General features: G+C 40.6%; 1 protein-coding gene across 10 annotated transcripts in view; it reads left to right on the top strand.

Annotated features, from left to right (window-relative positions):
* EXOC6 (exocyst complex component 6) overlaps positions 1-21,767 on the top strand; it is a 130,148-nt gene that overhangs the window by 87,891 nt on the left and 20,490 nt on the right. For all 10 annotated transcript variants that reach the window (XM_044420657.1, XM_044420662.1, XM_044420663.1 and 7 more), the window contains one exon: positions 10,936-11,009. In XM_044420657.1, the coding sequence (XP_044276592.1) occupies positions 10,936-11,009 (74 nt within the window). The remainder of the gene's footprint in view (positions 1-10,935; positions 11,010-21,767) is intronic.

The raw sequence follows: 21,767 nt of genomic DNA, 5'->3' as shown, positions 1-21,767 counted from the left end.
GCAGAAATGTTGAGTTGTGCAGAAAAAGCCACCCAAGCAATGCTTTTTAAAATCAGCAACTTTTCAATGGATCTTTTGCCCTAAATTAGGGGTCGGGGTGTGCACGAGGGTAGTTTAGAAAGGGCAGAAATGTTGAGCTGTGCAGAAAAAACGGCTCAAGGAAGGCTTTTTCAAAATCACCCTCTTTTCAATGGACGTTCCACCCTAGGCTTAGGGGTGTGCACCAGGATAGGGTTACAGTTGTGGAAATGAGGACTCCAGGCATGGTTTTGATGGTTGGCATGTGTTTAGAGTGGGTAGAAATGTTCAGCTATGCAAAAAAAGTGACTCAAGACAGGCTTTTTCCAAATCGGCCTCTTTTCAGTGGAACTTTCGACCTATATTAGGGATAGGGGTGTGCACCAGGGTAGGGTTGGGGTTAGGAAAACGAGGTGTGCTGGCGTGATTTTGATGGTCAGAGTGTGTTCAGAATGGGCCAAAATATTGAGCTGTGCATGAAATTGACTCAGGCAAGACTTTTTCCAAATCGCCTTCTTTTCAGTGGAACTTTTGCACTACGTTAGGGTTCGGGGTGTGCACCAGGGTACGGTTATGGTTGTGGAAACGAGGACTCTTGGCATGATTTTGATGGTTGGCATGTGTTTAGAATGGGCAGAAATGGTCAGCTGTGCAGAAAAAGCGTCTCAAGGAAGGCTTTTTCCAAATCGGTCTCTTTTTAGTGGAACTGTCGCCCTATATAAGAGTTATGAGTGTCCACCAGCGTATGGTTAGGGTTGGGGAAACAAGGTGTGCTGCCGTGATTTTGATGGTTGGAGTGTGTTTATAATGGGCAGAAATGTTGATCTGTGCAAAAAATGACTCAAAGACATCCTCTTCAAAATTGCCCACATTTCTTTGAAACTTTCGCCCACTATTACAGTTAAGGGTGTGCACTAGGCTAGGGTTGGGGTTAGGAAAAGGAGGTTTCCTGGCATGATTTGGATGTTTGGAAAGTGTTTAGAATGGGCAGAAATGTTGAGCTGTTTGGAAAAACTTACTCAAGGAAGGCTTTTTCCAATTCACCTTTTTTTCAGTGGAACTTTGGCCCTATGTTAGGACTAGGGGTGTGCACCAGGGTAGGGATAGGGTTTGGAAAACGAGGTGTCCTGGCATGATTTTGATGCTTATAATATGTTTAGAATGGGCAGAAATGTTGAGCTGTGCAAAAAATCCTGCTCAAGGAAGGCTTTTTCAAAATCGCCCACTTTTCAATGGATCTTTTGCGCTATATTCGAAGTAGGGGTTGTGCTGCAGGGTAGGTTTAGGGATGGGGAAACGTGGACTCCTGGCATGATTTTGATGTTTGGCATGTATTTATTATGGGCAGAAATGTTGAGCTGTGCAGAAAAAGCTGCTCAAGGAAGGCTTTTTTCAAATCGGCCTCTTTTCAGTAGAAACATCACGCATCAGGGTAGGGTTAAGGTTGGGGAAATGAGGTGTCCTGGCATGAGTTTGATGGTTGGAATATGTTTAGAATGTGCTGAAATGTTGAACTGTGTAGACAAAGTTACTCAAGGAAGGCTTTTTCAAAATTGCCCTTTTTTCAGTGGAACATTCGCCCTATATTTGGGTTAGGGGTGTGCCCCAGGGTAGGGTTAGGGTTGCCGAAATGAGGAGTCCTGGCATGATTTTGATGGATTGAATGTTTTTAGAGTGGGCAGAAATGTTGAGCTGTGCAGAAAATGCTGCTCACGGAAGGCTTTTTCAATATTGCCCTCTTTTCAGTGGAACATTCACCCTATATTAAGGTTAGGGTTGTGCACCTCGGTAGGGTTGGGGTTTGCAAAACGAAGAGACCTGGCATGATTTTTATAGTTGGAATGTTTTTAGAATGGGAAGAAATGTTGAACTGTACAGAAAAAGTGATTCAAGGAAGGCTTCTTCAAAATCACTCACCTTTCAGTGGAACATTTGCCATGTTTTACAGAAAAGGGTTAGGAAAACGAGGTGTCCTGGCATGATTTTGATGGTTGGAAAGTGTTTAGAATGGGCAGAAATTTTGAGCTGTGCAGAAAAAGCCATTCAAACAAGTCTTTTTCAAAATGGCCCTCTTTTCAATGGATCTTTCGCCATATATTAGGGGTAGGGGTGTACACCTGGTTAGGGTTGGGGAAACGAGGACCCATGGTATGATTTTGATGTTTGGCATGTGTTCATTATCAGCAGAAAGTTGAGCTGTGCAGAAACAGCGACTCAAGGAAAGTTTTTCAAATCGGCCTCTTTTCAGTGGAACTATCATGTTATATTAGGGTTAGGGGTGTGCACCAGGGTAGGGTTACCGTTGGGGAAACAAGATGTCCTGGCATGAGTTTGATGGTTGGAATATGTTTAGAATAGGCTGAAATGTTGAGCTGTGCAGAGAAAGTTACTCAAGGAAGGCTTTTTCAAAGTCGCCCATTTTTCAGTGGAACATTCGCCCTATATTAAGGTTAGGGATGTGCCCCAGGGTAGGGTTCGTGTTGCCAAAACGAGGTGTCCTGGCATGATTTTGATGGTTGAAATGTGTTTAGAAGGGGCTGAAATTTTGACCTGTGCAGAAATAGCGACTCAAGGAAGGATTCTTCAACATCGCCCACCTTTCAGTGGAACTTTCACCCGGGGACTGACTGGCCGCTGCTGCCGCCGACCTGCTCGCTGACGCTGACATTGCTGTGACATACGGTGGCTACTGCGGGACCAGGGACCTGAGATGGATGGTGCTGGGCTGCGGCTCTGCCATCCGTGCCAGCAAATTCTCCGCTGGCCCCACCCTTGCCCTCCCCCCCCCGGTGTGGGTGGCATCTGTTCCAGTTGGGGGCTGGGCACGGGCCGAGGCTGCAGGCTTAACTCGCCGGCTGCACCCTGTGGCCAGCCTAAGGGCATCCTCGCTGTTTGGGACTGTTCGGGGCCGTGCCGTGCTGGGCTGGGCTGGACTGGGCCTGGAACTTTGTGTGTGTGTGTTTTGCAGTGGATGGTTGGAGGGTTTTAAATTGTATTTTATTGGATTTGTTTTAGTGACTCCACATCTGGCTGCTGTTTTTATGGGGTTGCCTGGGGAGCACATGGGCACCCCAGAGGGGTGATGTTGGGCAAGGTTCAATATGGCGTTTGGGGATTAACATGTCAGCATAGAAGAAGGAGGAACAGACACCTGTTCCACCTCCTGGCTTTTCCCCCAACCAGAAGGTTCCGAGTAAGCTTATCAACCGCCCCTTGGGCCTGGCGGTACTGCTGCTCAATGCCAGGTAGTCCATCATAAAACATCCCTCATCCACGACTTAATTGTGGATGAGGGGGCCGACCTGGCTAGAGTTACAGAGACCTGGGTGGGAGAGTGGGGTGATGTAGCCCTCTCTCAGCTGTGCCCGCCTGGGTATCTAGTTTGGCAACAGCCACGTCCGGAGGGGATGGGGGTCGCTTTAATTTACTGAGCTTCTATTTCCCTCGTGGGGCTTCCTGTTCTCTTGAGACCAGGTCTAGAGTGCTTATACCTGATGCTGGGCGATCAAGACAGATTGGGGATTCTGCTGGTGTACCGTGCACCCTTCTGCCTATCAGACTCTCTGCCTGAGCCGATGGAGATCGTCTCGGACCTGGTGTTGAAGACCCCCAGGATGTTGGTCCTGGGGGACTTCAATCTTCATGCTGAGACTGTTCTGACCAGGGCAGCTCAGGACTTCATGGCCTCCATGACAGCCATGGGGCTGTCTCAACATGTCATAGGCCCAACCCATGAACGTGGTCACACGCTGGACCTGTTTTTTTCAACGTGGCAGGATGAGGGTGATTTGAGGGTGTGGAATTTGTGTCTGACTCGCTTGTCATGGTCAGATCACTTCCTCGTGAGATTTGAGCTCGGAGCTGGCCTTTCCCTCTGTAAGGGTGCAGATCCTGTTGTGATGGTCCACCCTCAGAGCCGGATGGATCTGGATGGATTCCTGAAGGCTCTGGGGGATTTTCTGGTTGATAAAGCTGGCGCTTCTGTTGATGCTTTGGTTGAACTGTGGAATGGGGAAATGGCCAGAGCAATTGACACGATCGCCGCTAAGCATCCTCTCCTGCCAGGCAGAGCCCGTTCATCCCCATGGCATACATCTGAATTACGGGCGATGAAGCGGGTTGGGAGACGTCTAGAGCATAGGTGGAGAAAATCACGGGATGAATCTGACTGAACACGCCTACATGCTCATTATCAAGCCTATGCTGTGGCGGTGAGGGCAGTGAAGAAGAAATTCTTTTCCACTTCCATTGCCTCCTCACAGTGCCATCCAGCGGAGCTTTTTTGAGTGATATATGGGCTGATATACCCCTGCCCTAAGAAAGATCCTATACCACCATCGATGGCCCGCTGTGACGACTTTGCCCAGCACTTTAAGGAGAAAATCGCTCAGATTCGTCATGAGCTGGGCTCCACAAGTGATTCAGATCCTTTAGGGGAGATGCCGATGACTCCGTCTGGTCAGGTATTAATGGATGAATTTCAGTTACTGCGGCCTGATGATGTGGACAAGGTGCTTGGACAAGTATGAACTACCACCTGCTTACTCGAACCTTGCCCTTCGTGGCTGCTGACAAAAGCAAAACACAGGATTGGTTCTTGGATCCTGGAGGTTATTAATGCCTCTCTGAGGGATGGCCGGGTGCCCAGTCCTTTAAAAGAGGTGGTAATCAGGCCTGTCCTAAAGAAGGCGTCTCTGGATCCAGAAATGGCCACCAATTATAGACCAGTGGGCAACATCCCATTTTTGGGCAAGGTGTTGGAATGGGTGGTGGCGGGACAACTCCAAGCACTCTTGGATGAAACTGATTATCTGGACCCATTTCAGTCTGGCTTCAGACCCAGGTACGGTACTGAATCAACCTTGGTCGCCCTGTATGATGAATTGTGCAGGGAGAGAGACGGGGAGTGTGCCCCTGTTGGTTTTCCTGGACCTCTCAGTGGCTTTCGATACCATTGACCATGGTATCCTCCTGGATAGGCTGGCAGTACCAGGAGTAGGAAGCACTGCTTGGAAGTGGTTCCGTTCCTACCTTGATGGCCAATTCCAGAAGGTGGTGCTGGGGGACTTTGGCTCTGTGCCATGGCAACTTTGCCATGAAGTACCTCAGGGTTCCATTTTGTCCCCTTTGCTATTTAATATCTACATGAAACCGCTGGGAGAGGTCATCAGGAGGTTTGGGCTGCGGAGTCATCAGTATGCTGATGACACCCAGCTCTACCTCTCTTTTTCAACTAATCCAGGTGAGGCAGTGGCTGTACTGAACAGTGGCTGTACTGTGCCTGGCCGAGGTAATGGGCTCGATGAGGGCCAATAAACTGAAACTCAATCCAGATAAGACGGAGGTTCTGTTGGTCGGTGATTCGAGCTCCTGGGTAGGTAACTTGAGCCTTGCCCTGGACGGGGTTGCACTCCCTCTAAAGGACAGGGTCTGCAGCTTGGGAGTGCTCCTCGACCCAGAGCTGTCCTGGGAAGCTCAAGTAAAAGCGGTGGTGAGGAGCGCTTTCCCCAGCTTCGGCTAATCCATCAGCTGCGTCCCTACCTGGAGGAGGATTGCCTAGCAACAGTAACACACATATTGGTTACTTCTCGTTTGGATTTCTGTCATGCGCTTTACATGGGGCTGCACTTGAAGTTAGTCCGGATACTTCAGATGGTTCAAAATAGAGCTGCCAGGATGCTGTTGGGGACTGGGCGTTATTCTCATATAACCCCAGTCCTCTATCAGCTCCACTGGCTTCCCATCGAAGTCCGGGCTCAATTCAAGGTGCTGGTTATTACCTATGAAGCCCTAAACGGCTTGGGACCAGGATACCTAAAGGAAATCCTTCTTCCCTATTTGCCCTCCTGCCCCCTGAGATCGGCAGCAGAAGCCCTCCTCCGGGAACCCTCTGTGAAAGATGTTAGGAGACAGTGTACCCGGAGGAGGGCCTTCTCTGCGGTGGCACCCCATCTATGGAATGCGCTCCCCAGAGAGGTCCGCCTGGCACCGTCATTATGTTTTTCGGCGCCAGAAAATGTAGAGCTCTGCAGGTTAAGTTCTTTAATCAATATTTTTTTAATTAAATTTTATTAAAATTTTTGAACTAGCACTAAAAATATCAATCATTACATACATCGGATTAACTGGGTCGACCCCCTACTACATATTTTTTAACCTTATATATTCATATTTAAATCAGTTTATAATCACTTGAAAGCATCTCTAAATTTATGCCAAATCCCGTTTCTCCAGCCAATAAAAAAAATAATAAGTTCCAAATTTGATAGAAGTCACTATTTTCTTTCTCCTTCATCAGTAAGAACAGTCCATCCATTTCTTACAAAGTCCAGTTTCTCTTAACCAATATTAAAGGAAAGGATCTCCAAGTTGGATGTAAATCAATATCTTCTTTCTTCTTCAATGACCGGTTCAATCTAAACATTTCTACACAATTCAGAATCTTTTCATTTTTCTGACACTAGACAGATAAATTCCTCCCTACCACAATTACAAATAAAATCAAGGACATCCATTTAACATCTTTAAAGGCATCTCAGCTATAATATCTTTTAAAACAAACTTTCTATAGCTAATTTACTAATTTTTTCTTATTTTTTACTCCATAACATAAAAAAAAAGAAAAAATTAGTTTGTGTTCACCTATCCAACAACTACTTAGCCTCTTTAAGATATCTTAACTAGTCTGTTTAACAAACAACTATTACCTATAACATCTTTCAAACAAGCTCTCTTTCAGCTAAGTTACTTATATTTCATCAAACTTAGACATCCTTTAGTCTAAGAAATCAGATCTTTATCGTCGTTGACACATCTCGTTTTTGTCCACCCCTTTTATCGTCAGCAATGGTAGTTTAACCTTTCCATAACACATACAAACATCCCAACCTGTTTAAATCATTCCTTTTTGAAAAAAATTTAAAAAATACAAAATTTCTTACTTTTTCTTTTTACCTCTGCCGGATATTGCTGCTTGCTTCATTTTAAATCATTGAGATGAAACAATAAATGTCTTCAAATGAAGTGCCTGCAGCCCAATAAACCAAACTCCTTCTCTTGGCAGCCACATAAACCTAAACTCTCTTACATATTTAGCTGTCTTCTCTTTTTCCTTCTCTTTCTCCAACATGACAAGTAGATCCCATGAAGATCTACTTATTGACTTTACTAATTCTATTTGTATTGCTTTGTCAACTGTTTCAAATTTTCCATCTACTTGTTGCTTTTTTACAAACAATTCCTATGATAGTTGTTGCTTTTTTACAAGCAAATCCCATGATGGTTTCCTTGTTGGCTTTTCTGATTGAATTTCTTTATTTACCATTTCAGATTTTCCATCTGCCTGTTGCATATTTTGTATATTCTGTTCAATTTTGGTTTGTTTGCCCAAAGCCTCATTTATGGAATCGTCTATTTTGTCAAAGCGTCCTTTTTGTTCAACTAAAAAAAGACCAAGTTTAATTAACATAGTCCCCTGCCGTATTAGTTTCACCTGTTGGAATGATTGCAAAGCTGCTAAAGAAGTCTGTATTGCCAAAAATGTCTTCTGTAATTCTTCCATACTAGCAACGATTTTTTTTTCCAAGAGTTACAAAACAGCAACCAAAATAGAAAAAAAAAATCAATATTTTAATAAGTTTTAATATTGAATTTTATCATCATATTTTAATTGCAGCCAGAGTGGGTCGTTCATTTATCTTATGTTAGATATTTGTATTTTATTGTGTAAGCCATCCTGAAGCTCTTGCAAAGGACAGCATACAAATATCCTAAATAAATAAATAAATAAATTACGGGAAAGGGTAGGTACCAATGTAGGGTTGGGGTTAGGAAAATGAGGTGTTTTGGCATGATTTTGATGGTTGGAAAGTGTTTAGAATGGGCAGAAATTTTGAGCTGTGCAGAAAAAGCAACTCAAGGAAGGCTTTTTCCAAATTTGCCTCTTCTCAGTGGAACTATCACGCTGTATTAGGGTTAAGGGTGTGCACCAGGGTAGGGCTACAGTTGGCGAAACAAGGTGACCTGGCATGATTTTGATGGATTGAATGTTTTTAGAATGGGCAGAAATGTTGAGCTGTGCAGAAAATGCTGCTCAAGGAAGGATTTTTCAAAATTGCCCTCTTTTCAGTGGAACTTCACCATATATTAGTTGTTTGAGTAAGCACCAGGGTAGGGTTGGGTTAGGAAAACGAGGTGTCCTGACATGATCTTGATGGTTGGAATGTGTTTAGAATGGGCAGACATTTTGAGCTGTGCAGAAAAAGCCACTCAAGCAAGGCTTTTTCAAAATTGCCCTTTTTTCAGTGTAACTTTCACCCCGTATGAGGGTTAGGGGTGTGCACCAGGGTAGGGTTAGTGTTAGGAATACGAGGTTTCCTGGCATGATTTGGATGGTTGGAATGTTTTTAGAAGGGACTGAAATGTTGAGTTGTGCAGAAAAAATCACTCAAGCAAGGCTTTTTAAAAAATCGACCTCTTTTCAGTTGAACTTTCAGCCTATATTAGGGTTAGGAGTGTGCACCAGGGTAGGGTTAGGGTTAGAAAAACGAGGTGTCCTGGCATGATTTTGATGGTTGGAATGTGTTTTGAATGGGTAGAAATGTAGAGCTCTGCAGAAAAAGCTGCTTAAGGTAGGCTTTTTCAAAATCGCCCTCTTTTCAGTGGAACATTTGCCCTATATTAGGGTTTTGGGTGTGCACCAGGGTAGGGGAAATATAGTGTGCTGGCATTATTTAGATGGTTGGAATATGTTTAGGAGGGGCTTACATGTTAAGCTGTGCAGAGAAAGTCACTCAATGAAGGTTTTAAAATTGCCCTTTTTTCAGTGGAACTTTCACCCTATATTAGGGTTAGTTGTGTGCACCAGGGTAGGGTTATGGTTGGGGAAACGAGGTGTCCAGGCATGATTTTGTTGGTTGGAATATGTTTGGTATGGGGAGAAATGTTGTGATGTGCAGAAAAAGCTTTTTCAGGAAGGCTTTTTCAAAATCTCCCTCTTTTCAGTTGAACATTCACCATATATTAGTGGTAGGGTTCTGAACCAGGGTAAGGTTAGGGTTAAGAAAACGTGGTGTCCCGGCATAATTTATACGGTTGGAATGTTTTTGGAATGGCCAGAAATGTTGAGATGTGCAGAGAAAGTCACTCAAAACTTTTTCAAGATCGCCCTCTTTTCAGTCAAACTTTTGCCCCATATTAGGGTTAAGGGTGTGTACCAGGGTAGAGTTAGGGTTCCGAAAACATGGTGTCCTGGCATGATTCAGATGGTTGGAATGTTTTTAGATTGTGCTGAAATGTTGAGCTGTGAGGAAAAAGCCACTCACTGAAGGCCCTTTCAAAATCGGCCTCTCTTCAATGGAACTTTCGCCCTATATTAGGGTTAGGGGTATGCACCAAGGTAGGCTTGCGGCAGTGCTGGTGAACCTTTGCATTAGCTGTGACTCGTCCAAGCTTTTGCATGGCTGGTCAGTGTGCTGTCATGGATATACATATGCTTTGACTGGCTGTCATTTTTTTTCCCAAGCTAAAACCTTATTTTTCACGTTTTATTGTAGCGTTGGCTCTTTGACATAAATAAGTGGGCTTTGGGTTGCAGTTTGCACTTCGTTTCCAAAAGGTTCCTCGTCACTGATATAGGCTAAAGTAACACTGCATTAATCACAATAGCTGAGCTCTTAGCTCTATTAAGTGTAGCTAAAGACACAATGCTACACAAGTTTAGACAGAAGAAAGTCCTCTAACTCCCAGCATGCCCCAGCCCTGCTGGAAATTGTAAGCCTTTGTAAGCCAAGTCAGCTCAGACCTGGTTAGAAACTGGAGGGGAGACTTGAGTCCTGCATTGAGCAGAGGGTTGGACCCGATGACCTTTTAGGCCTCTTCCAACTGTATGAATCCATGATCTGATATTTACTTGGAACCGAGTCATATATGATGACACTTTGGAGCAGAGTTTCTTGAAATCCTCTTATGTAATGTGGAAAGCCATGTTTGAAACTCAGGAATTCAAAGGGGCATTCAATAAATTGTATTTATGACATTCAAAGGAAGAAATTCCAGTATTACTTGAAATACTGTTGATTAGAGATCCAATGTTTTAGAAAGTACTTTTTAACATTTATTTATTTAAAGTTTTTATATGTCGTCCCATATGACAGTCTCTGTATGGCTTACCAAAAAACAACAACAACAACAACATACCAACAAACAACACGCCGCATCCAACTATTAATGATAAACTCAAAGATAAAACTAATTAAATATTAAAATATTGGGAAAATAAAAAGGGTTTTGCCTGATACCGTAAAGAATAAAGCGATGGCTCTAGGTGAACCTCCCTGGGGAGCATGTTCCAAAGTCGGGGTGCCACTGCCAAAAAGGCCCTTCTTTGGGTAGCTACCCTCCTAATTTAATGTGTATAATGTTGAAAATAATTGTGTAGTGTGTATTTTGTCCTGCTTCAGCCTGTTCTTTGGAGGTTTACCAAAAACTTAGAAGATGAAATCACATTCCATCTGTATTCTTATGTCTTTGCTGTTTAGTTCTTTCTACCTGGTGTCTTATGCTCCTTCCAGCTTAATGTCGGTTTTCTAAGAACAAACCATAAACATTTGTCAGACTAGCTAAAATATTTTTAGCCAATGGTATAATAGAACCAGATATTGGCAATTGGAAACTGGTAATCATTTCACAATTCTTTTATAATGGATATAGTACTCTGATTTAATAGGTTCTTGGGACACAGAACCACTGCATTCTGGGACAAAATGTTGGAAACTATCCCATTAAATGTGCACTATTTTTCTTGATTATTAATCTTAAAGTGGCAGTCTCCTGGTTATCATGCAAATAACTTTGATTTTGGACTTAGGATGAAAATAAAATCTACCTTTCATTGTTTGTTTGTTTTTTACTTTATAGTGTTTGCAAGTTCAGAGCCTGTGCCTGGATTTCATGGAGAAACTTTACAATTAGCATTCATTGACCTCAGACAAGTAAGACATTATTTGCCTATTAATTCTTGCATTTTAATGAACACCAAATGTTTGATTTATAAGTTAGGTTTCAAATATCAGTGCTTTATGTTTTATGCTAACATAAAGCACTAATGTGCTTACACAAGAGGTTATTGGTTGGCTTCTTTTGCTGTACTGTATGCTGCTTTGGAGGATCTTCAGTCTTCAGAGTCGCTGGAGGTGATGGGGAGACAAAGAAGGGCTGGAAGAACTGTGATCGCAGATCTCAGAGCCAGAAATGTGCCTTTACTCATGTTGAAATAGAACCTGCACCCAGCTAAGTCTGGGATACAGAGCCTCACGCTGCCTAAGAGCTGCATTCCATCTTGGAGATGTTCTCAGAGGTACATCCCAGCAGTGGGTGGGGCCAGGAACAAAAAATGCCAGCATAGGTTAGCTTAAACTAATGTGGTGTAATGATTAGAGTGTTGGACTGGGATTCAGGAGATCTGGGTTCTAGTCCCCACTCAGCCATGAAGCTCAGTGGATAACTTTGGGCCACTAACGGATTCTTAACCTAACCTACCTCACAGGGTGGTTGTAAGAATGAAATGGACAGGAAGAGGACTGTGTAAGTCACCTTGGGTTCCTCATACGAGGAAAAAGGCAGGATATTAAATAAACCTAATGTAATAAACCTCTCACTGCCATTAAGTCTGTTTTGAGAGAAACATTTCAACTGTTTGGAACAGGGAAGAAACAGCACTTGGTAGCTGGGGAAGGGGGTTGTGCCAAGGGCCTATAAGAAGCTCTTAAGGGTCAGATTAGGACCCCTCAAGATCTGTATTTGGTCCCCAGGCTTGGATTTCTGCACCCCCGAGCTAAGTCTTCAGTGTGACTAGAACTGTTGAAGTGTGAGCCATTTTGTTAAGGTCTCTTGGGCATTGCAGAAGACATCTTGTGGTAGAAAGTGAAAGCTACCCATCATCTTCTTTTGACTGAGGATATAATATGACAAGTACACTCTACTCTCCAGGCTTCCTCTGAAATATAACTTCTGTCACCGTATTCTAGTCTCAGTTAGAGATAGCATTATTGGTACATTTTCATCACAAATTGCTGGAGAGTACATACCGTTTTCTCCTGAACAACTGCTTCTTTTTTCTTATGCAATGGCTGGCTATGTTCAGTTTAACTCAGTCTGCCACAAATGATCACCCCATGTGTTGTTGAATGGTTAAGAGGTGGGGAAAAATCAAACAATGTTTTTGATGTAGTTTTATAAACCAGTTTAAGGCTAGAGGTAACATTGTACAAGTATTAAAGATAGCCCTTTATAAGAACACAATTGTTTGTTTTTAAAAAGTTTGAGAACTTATAATTGGGAAAGAACTTATAATTGGGAATGCTTGTTTATATTAGGGTTAGGGATATATTAATTTTAATAAATTTGTTCCATCTGTGTTTTGTAGATTGTCAGGCACCTTTAATTCCATTGCCTCCTCATTTATGGAATCAGGTTTTTAAAAAACAGAATTTCCTTTGCATTAATCATTCTACTTGTGCAAATGTATGACTATGCTCTAGTTAATATAAATCAGTGCTAGTGCAAATCAGCACAAAAGTGAAAAAAAACCAGTCTACAATTCCATGAAATTCACATGATTTGGAAAAAGCCATTCTCCTGTGGAATGTGCAGATTGGATTCATAGAGACCTTATTTCAATTGGTTGTAGATTTCACCAATGTCCATAATTAGGGTGCTAAAAGGGATGCAAAAAATCCTAGTACATTCAGCTTTCTCTCACATTATTGATATTCTATTTTATTATTAAACATTTGTATAAAGCTAGTATATGTAAATTATTTTACAATATTTGTCTAGGGTGGCCATATTTTATTTTTGCTGAGGATGGTCCTCTCTTGGAGGGGCTGTCAGAAGACTGATCTCTATTTGCAGGACAGTCCTATTCAAATCCATTTTGAAAGATAAAGCAATCTAAGAACCGCTACCTTTCAGCAGTGAGCACTTGGACAACAAACTGAACAGGCAGGCAGGCACAAAGTTCATCTGGGTTACTTTTCTGTACACTTATTGTATTTCCATTTAAATGATATTAATTGCTACTAATTTTGCATCTATATTTTTAATTAGCACATGCATTATTTTTGCACATTTGTTTCTCTTCTCTCCCCTCCCAGCTCCAACACATTCACATACTCTTTCTTAGTTAATATGTGTCCTCTTTTGGCAACTCACAAGTGCCACTATAGATTAGGGGTATTCCTCAACCTAATTTCATGTGGCACTCAGTTTAATTTTTAAAGCTATCTGTAAATGAGCAGTTCAGACCTTTGGCAAAAGAGCCATCTGCCCTTTCCCTGGCAGCCCTGTGGGTAGGGAGGGAGCAGAAAAGAGAGAAAAGGAGGTAGCAGAGAGAGAAAGACAGTGGCCTCACTGACTTTTGGCTCTGACCTCACCAACCTTCAGCCTCACCCACAACCAGCATGAGGCTCCCCTGACAGATTATCCCCTAGGGAACATGGCGCTTTACAGAAAAAATGTTTTTCACTCCTGGACAAAATTATTTTCACATGTATCCTGGTAAATGGATCATGATAATAAAGTGCAAATTATGTATGGAGAAGCTGAGGTAGATTGTTTCTGTCCAAAGTATAACATATTTTCAATGCATCTGTTGATTCAGTTTGGATGCAAATTTTGTATAAACATCACTCCCCGTTAATTTTCTTTCCTGTCTACTAGCAACTTTTTCTGGTGACATGAAGCTTTATAAAGAGCTTCATTTAGCTTTTAGTAAGGATTTAACACTATCTTTCCCCTTCCTTTATTTATGATATATTTATTTCTTAATAGGGCAAATGACAGTTCTTTTCAAGGATACTTAAAAAGGCAACAGAGCCTTTTTTCAGAACGTTCTTATAAGAGGTCATGCTTCTGTTTTTTAGTTTGAATTTGATACTGTTTCATGAATTGCAGGATATGAAAGATAAGGAAGTAGGTCCAGTGGTCAGGTTTTACCTGCCCACCCGGACTGTGCCCTGAGGTCAAACTTCTGATATTTGCTGTTCAGTGCAGAGAAGCTGATGACAGGTAGGGGCTGATACAAGGGGGAAAGCTTGAACCATATCAAAGCTAAAAGGCAAGAGAATTGGGACTCACTGAGAGATTGTAGCTAAAAGATGGATCAGCAGGATTGCCCTCTTTTTAAAAAGTAGCTGACCTGTGAGGGAAAAGACTTTATCGTCCTGCCAATCACATGCTTACTAATGGAAGCCAGTTATCTCAACAACAGCTTACTCCCTCTATGTGATTTCGTGACAGTGTGCAAGAACACAACAGTGTACATTGAGGATTTTGGCCACAAATAATAAATAGTGAGCCAGAAAACTTTATGATGCTTTGAGGGAGTACCCAGAGCTGTTTCTTGATGCAGAAAGCACTTTTGTGCAGGAAATAGAGTCATGGAAATCTTCATGTTGTTTTACACAGTGTTTCTGTGTAGGAATCTTGTCATGTTCCAAGTGGTCTTCCATAGTTATTTGGCCAAGCTTAACAGTCAGATTTGCAGTTTACCCCAAATTATTTAGGATGATAAAAGCAAACAGGTATTGTGAAGCAAAAGATTTGAAAGGATCTCTTCAAACGGAGTGAATGGGCAATAAAATAGCAAAAGCATTTCTGTGTAAGTAAGTGTAAAGTAATGTACAGTGAAGCCAAAAGAAAAAATTCTAACTACATACACACTCTGAGCAAAAGGAGCTTGTTGCACAGCTCAGGTAAAGGTGGTCCCAGTGTGAGTGGACTATGGAAAAGATAAATTGTTGTGAAACAATAGGAAATGGACTGAAAATAGTACTGCCAATAATGTAATGGCATTATAGAACTGTATGGTCAATTGTACAAGGAATACCATGTAAATTCTGGTTGCTGCATATTGTGGAGCTGCTGGAGGTGTGGAAAAGGGCAACCATAATGATAAGGGAGGTGGAACAACTCTCCTTGAGTTCTAACATTTCAGGCTTATCTTATCTAAGCAAGTAGGAGCACCTTACTTAGTAGGAGTCCATCTAACCCAGTACCTAGGTTTTCAGGAAGGAGTCTTTCCTTGGCCTCTTAATTTAATATGGGACATTCTGCATATAAAATGTGCTTTGCTAGTGAGCTATGATCCATCCTTGTAGAGTCCAAACTGTTTTATTGATGCCTTTGTATTCTGGATTCTTCAACAGGGCATCTGACTAGGGTTTTTCTACTTATCTGTTATAGGTTTTGACCACGTGTGTGCATTTTTCCCCTCATCCCTACACTTCTTAGAATTCCTGAATTTATAATCCTATTGTACAATCTAAATGATAACTCCTTGTGTAGCTTCTAAAATACAAACAGATAAGATTACTTTGTCTGGTGTAAATCTGAGTGCAGTCTATTTTTGAATTCCTGCTGACTTGTATTTAATTGTTCTTTCCTTGTAGAAAGCTTGGGAGGTTGCCTAAATTGTAGATATTTACTTTGAAGGGCACTCTGAGTTTACAGTTAATTGACCTTGTTGTTCTGAGTAGTTGGACCCACTTTCAAATATATCAAGGGAGAGCAATGTGCCAAACTAGGAATACTCAGTTGAAAGAAGTTGAAAGTTCAAATGACATTAAAAATTATTCCCAGTAAATTTCCCAGTAAAAAAAATTCCCAGTAAATACACCTTAAATTTCTTTTGAGTTCAAATTACTTTAATGAAGGTGTTAATTACCAAGGGATTAACACTGCTTCCAAGTGATAATGGATGTAGTCTATCAATGAAAGGTTAGAATAATATGGTTTTAAGGAACATAAGAATCCACCAACAGGAATGGATGATATTTCAAAGTAGCATTTAAAGTAAATGTGGGTTATAGGGGGTATGTGTGTATTTTCCCTTAGATCACGACAGGCTTGAATTATTACATTCTCTCAATTAAAAGTGCTAATATTTATATTTTTGACTCAGCAGCAAGTCTACCAAAGCCAAAGTAATTGAAATTAATTATCCTCTAGTAGGAGACAGGATAACATTGACAACTCTAAGGTGAATTCAGATCTGAAAGAAATGTATAAAATTAAAAGTAGGCATCTGTATGAATGGAAATATTCAGAATGCAACATATGGGGGAAAATAGATACTACTATTTAGAGTTGTGAAATATTCCATATTTTATATGGAAGTGCTAGGTGATAATTTTAACATATTTTCTGGTATATTTAGTATACAGTATCTGCCTGAATATATTGGTGGACGTGGTTCATATCTGTGCTCCAAAGTGATTCAGATAGTTCCCAAAAGGGGTAGTGAGTAGTTCCCATGAACACTTTGCATGGCATCCTGCAAGGATCCATTCTTCTATCCTTTCTTATATTTGATGGGTGGGGATGAGCTGGTATGGTAATATACACTTTCTCCCATCCAAATGAGTCTCTGTGGCTAGTTTTTGCCAAGGAAACATATTCCTGACAAGATGGCATTAAATGTTGATTGGCAAGTGAAGATTAAAGATGAAGGTTAAATCAACAAGAAAAAGATGGATTTGAATCAAGCTTCACAGTTCTGATCAAGAATTCAAATCTGACTATTAAGATATATTAATTTACAATCACAAAGAGTACTTTTATGCTACTTCATCATACAAACAAGCTTTGTATCTCTTTTAGCTAGCCACTCTGGACTAATTAAACCCAGGAACCATGGTAAATGCTACCCTCCATTTTGAATAAGCAAGCCTTGACAAGCAGTTGTTTGTAACCTTTGTGCCTTGTGGTGCGATGCAAGGTTGAATCATGCTCACATAACTACAGAACTGGCTGTGGGTTTATGCAATGGTTGTCTAGCCCTTGCATAATCCTCACTGCCCAAGTATGGCAAGTCATGGAAACTGCCACCTAGGACTTGCATATTCAAAGTGACAGTTGTCACATGCTGCAGTGCTTCAAGGATTAATTTAACCATGATGACTTGTATACTGCTCACTGTATATGTTTTGCATGGTTTCCTTTTTCATCTATAGAAGGTAATTTTTTACCATATAGGAGCCTTCTTATGACTAGCACCCATGGCATTTTGAGGTTAACAGTGCAGTCTTATAATGTTACCTTGTTCCAGGTCAGTGGGTATTGGATTGTAGCCTTCATAGTAGAAAAAAGAAACGCACGCACTGGAGAGTTTTGTTATCTCTTTTTCTTTCCAGTGTTGTTCCTTTCTGTTTCACTTTCTTGGTCCAGCTGTAGCCTCACACACATTAAAATACCAAGGAAAATGAAATGTGCTTGATTGGTAGGTCAAAGCAAAGTTTGATAGTTACTGGATAGAAAAGTATTCAATTTTTAAATTAGGGTTTTTTTTAATTGTTAAAGCATCAGTTTTAACCCATTGTGCTATATTGTCTTTCCATTTAAACTCCTTTGCCTTGCTTGTTGCAGCTCCACCACCACATAAGTACAGAACAACAATCTAGTTTCAATTACATGTTGTTGTTCATAGTTTCCATTGTACATATGACTGTAGTTAGAAAAAAATGAAAGCCCAGAACTTTCAGGAACAAGATCTGGTAGTTAGGTTGGGCAGAGTCATATTGATGAGAAGAAAAACTCAAATTAATGCCAACATTTGATAGGTTAACAACCTTATTTTCATGAGAATGTAAATCTAGTTTTACCAGGTCTATGATTAGATTTAATTGTAACTATATTGCTTTTAAAGCAAGAGAAAATTAGTTTTTTAATTAAAAAAAATAAAATTAATTAAAATAATCCCCAATGTGATATAGCCCTGGAGCTAATTCACTGGTTGGCAGGTGATGAAACTGAGAAACCCAACACATCTTTGTTTCTCCAGGCAAAATTATTCAACCTTCAAGCAGCCCCCTTTTACAACACAATCCCACAGAGCACTTCAGCTGTGGTGCAGTATATTAATTCATTAATTAATTAAATGTTCATTCAGAAGCAAATCTTGTTGAGCTCTATGGGCCTTATATCCAAATACTTGTGTTTGGGATTGTGGCTTAACCTGACTTTTAAGACTAGAGTGTTTCATAATTCTCAGATTCCTGTGAAATCACTCCAAAGCTTCATCCATCCCTTTGAATAATAGGGGTATTTTGTATAAATGTGTAACCATGTTCACAGGAAAAATAAATGGATAGATTAAAATAATGGCATTTCTGCTTCCATTCAGAAGACCAAATTAATACAAATATGTTTAAGTAAGAGCTGCATGCATCGTATGAACATTAGGCTGGAAGCCCATTCTTCATTGTGCTAAGAAGGTTAATTTAAAAATATGAAATTTGCCATTTCTAAATGGTATTTTATGTTTATATGATTCCATATGCATATTTATGTACTGCAGTTATGGACTGTTTGTATTTCAGTGAAATAACTTTGAAGTTTGGGCACAGTTATAGTAGATTCTTTACCATAAACATATACAACCCTCTTACAACACAACCTTATGCTTGTCTACTTAGAAGAAAGTTCTACTAAGTCCAATGGGATTACTCCCAGGAAAGCATGTATAGAATTATAGCCTGAAATACTTAAAAAAAGCTTAAGTTGGAAGCTTTTTTGCAGCAATGTGACTGCAATTCTTTAAATCCTGTGTCATCTAATAATGATGGACTCCATTATTTTAAATCTAGTTGTTTATTTATGTTTCTATACCATACAGTAGCCAAATTGTCTTATTGAAGGTAAATCCATTGAATTCAGAGGGGCTTACTTCTGAGTAGACAGGTATAAAATTATGCTGCATGTAGCATTTAAAGCAATTCGGCTGAACCTGTTTTGCCGAACTCATTTTTTAGTTCACTGACAAAGATGTATCAATCACACTGGTCAACAGAAGATAAATGAAAAATGTGACTTTGTAAATACTTGCACCAGCTTTATCCACACCCAATCCCAATTGTTGTGGATTATTGCAACTCTTCTGCTGAATCAAGAATGAACTATGTGTAGGGTTTGCTCTTTGAATATCACCCGTCAAGCTTTGGAGAATAGTCAATGACCTAAAAACTGCATGATGTGCTACTTTGAATCCCCCCAACTCTTACCTCTGTCGTTGTTTGTTGCTTTGTCTAAAAGGACTTTGTGTACAGGCTAACAGGCAGATGGGAACAACTTGGCCAGAACCCTTGCCCTTTGGAGACTGAGTGTCTGCCAGAGGGCTCCTTTTCAAGCTGTAAACTCAAAAAGACAGTTCTTTTGCTACTGCTCCAGCTTATTCTTTAATGAGAAAGGGGCATTACAATTAAACAACATTTCTTTGTTTCTGTATTTCAGATTGCTATAGCATAAGTAGGACCTCCTGACTTAAACTTACCAACCTCTCTCCATTCTAGGACCTTTCTTTAGAAAGCAATCTTAACGCTTCACTTCTAAAATAGGATTAGCAAAAGCTATAGCATCCAAATATTTTCTGGTTATTCTAGCAGAACAGTCTTGTTTGTGCAACTCCCGCCTAACAGCATGCATTATTTTGTTTTCTGCATACAGTGCTTAATTCATTTTGAAATCCTATGGAATTCAAAGTATCACAGTATATTTGGTTTGCTTCTTGATTATAGCAAGGCATATTGCAGAATTTACCTCAACATCCAGTTACAAAGTAAGCATTTTGCCCTTTGGGACCATTTTATCTTGCAATGGATTAGTATGAATCCAAATAACTTCTGACTTTTTCAGAGCTAAATGATTCCCTGTAGTTTAGCTATCATAACCCCAGAGTTTACATATTTATACACACTTACAAATGTGCTAGAGATTATATCCCCATTATAGTGACAGCTAATAGCTTCACGTAGGGATGTCAGTTTGAAACAGACATGATACCTGACTGCAGTAGCAGACATGATAGTTATTGTTCAGACATGATACCTGGCTGCAGCAGCTACATAGTTTTAAAAATATTGTTTCAGTACAACCTATTACAAATCATACTGGTAAGATACTGTTATGCAATGATAGGTACTACTAAATGCTACTGCAGTTTAAGATTCTGTGGATACAAATAAAGGAGGTGAAGGTCCCATGACTTTTAAAAAGTCACCCCTTGCAATTGTTGCCTACTTTTGCTGTATTTTGTGCATAGGTACCTTTTGTCAGTGTTATATCTCTAGCTGGGAAGATAAAAAAGGAATTTAGAAACAGATTTTTATATCTGAACAGTTTTAGACTGACAGTGCTAGCCTATGCATGTCTACTCGCCAGTATGTTCCACTAAGTTCAATGAGGCTTACTTTCAAGGATGTTGGTATAGGATTGCTGCCTTAGGGGAAAAGGGGGAATTTCTGTGTTCCGTCCACTTCACTCCAAACTGATGTTCATTTGTAATGATGGCTGAGGTTACTTCCAGTGGAGATTATTGTCTCCAGTGTTGGTGAAGTGGTTGGAACCCAACCTGTTGAGTATTACATGAGCAGAGCCAGCTGGAGCCAGGGGTCAGACTAGATGGCCAGGAGACCCCTTCTGACCTGCTGTGTTTCTGTGTTTCTATTTTGGGAATAGGGTTCATCCTGGAATGTGGCCTCTCCACAAACTTCTCTGGAATGACATTTGGCCCTTGGACTGAAGAAGGTTGCACACCCTTGCTTTACAGGCTGAGCACTTCTTTCTCCATCATTTAAATGTGGAAGTGCTCATGTGGTACAGAGTCTACTACACACCTTATTTATTTCCTCACTGCTCCCAGTCATTCCGAAACACTAGCCCCATAATTCTGCTGAGCTGTTCTTTCTCTTTGCAGGGAGAGTTACAGTTTTAACGTTGCATGAGGAGCTCGCCTATGCATAGCCCCCTCCACACTCACACACCATTTTATCTTCAAAAAACCATTATAGAGTAGGTTGTATTGAGAGATAGTGAGTTGGGATTTGAATGTGGGTCTCCCCAATCCTAGTCTGATACCCTAATTATTAAAGCACATTGTGCTGAGTTTTTGAAATGTTTCCATTCCTAGCACTACATACCTTAAAAATAGTTTTGCGTTTTACTGCACAAGTGAGCAAAATGAAGAGGGATACAAATGGTCATAAAAGTGTGCCTCTGCTTCCAAAGAAAGTGTCCAGTAATATATAATCCATCCTGTAGAGGCTTTATATGATGTGCTGAAGGACTGGCTTTGAGGTTCATTCAAAAGAAAGAAACTGCCCTTTCTGGAGTCCCTGACAGCAGTCAAAAATTGAGGCCACACTGAGGGGGGGAAGCCCATTTACTCAGTGTGTTCCGCCACCTCTGTGGGGTGGGGCTCCTTTAAATTCTCTGAGATATTTTCCCTTTATTTTTTAACAAAGAAATATTCACAGATCTTGAAGAAAGAGTCATTAACAGAGGAGAAATATAATGCAGAGTTGACTTTCTAGCCTTAAAATCTGTGTATTTTTTCCAGTTTTTAAAAAAGTACAGAAATGCAAATACAAACTTCATTGCTGGGAAATAAAATATTCTTTAGACTAGAAGTGTGCATCCATATGAGTATTATGGTAAAATACTGATATTGTCCAAAGACAAGTCTATGTACTAAGACCTAACACTTTTGTGTTTTTAATATGTTGTACTGGCTAGTGTAGGATGACATCTGGCACTGTTTCTGGTTTAGATGGTAAAGGGTTTCATTGATGATTTTGGCTGAGATCAAATGCTCAATGTATGGTATTTGATGTGGGCAGAGAAGCTTTTCGGTTCGATCTTCCACTGGCAATCCCCTGCATTCCCCAAAGTTAGGGGACCATCCAGAGTATGACATA

Source organism: Varanus komodoensis, unplaced genomic scaffold, assembly GCF_004798865.1.
Source record: "Varanus komodoensis strain SLA01 unplaced genomic scaffold, ASM479886v1 scaffold11, whole genome shotgun sequence".
Lineage (NCBI taxonomy): Eukaryota > Metazoa > Chordata > Lepidosauria > Squamata > Varanidae > Varanus > Varanus komodoensis.
This window is presented reverse-complemented; position numbering and strand designations above follow the sequence as displayed.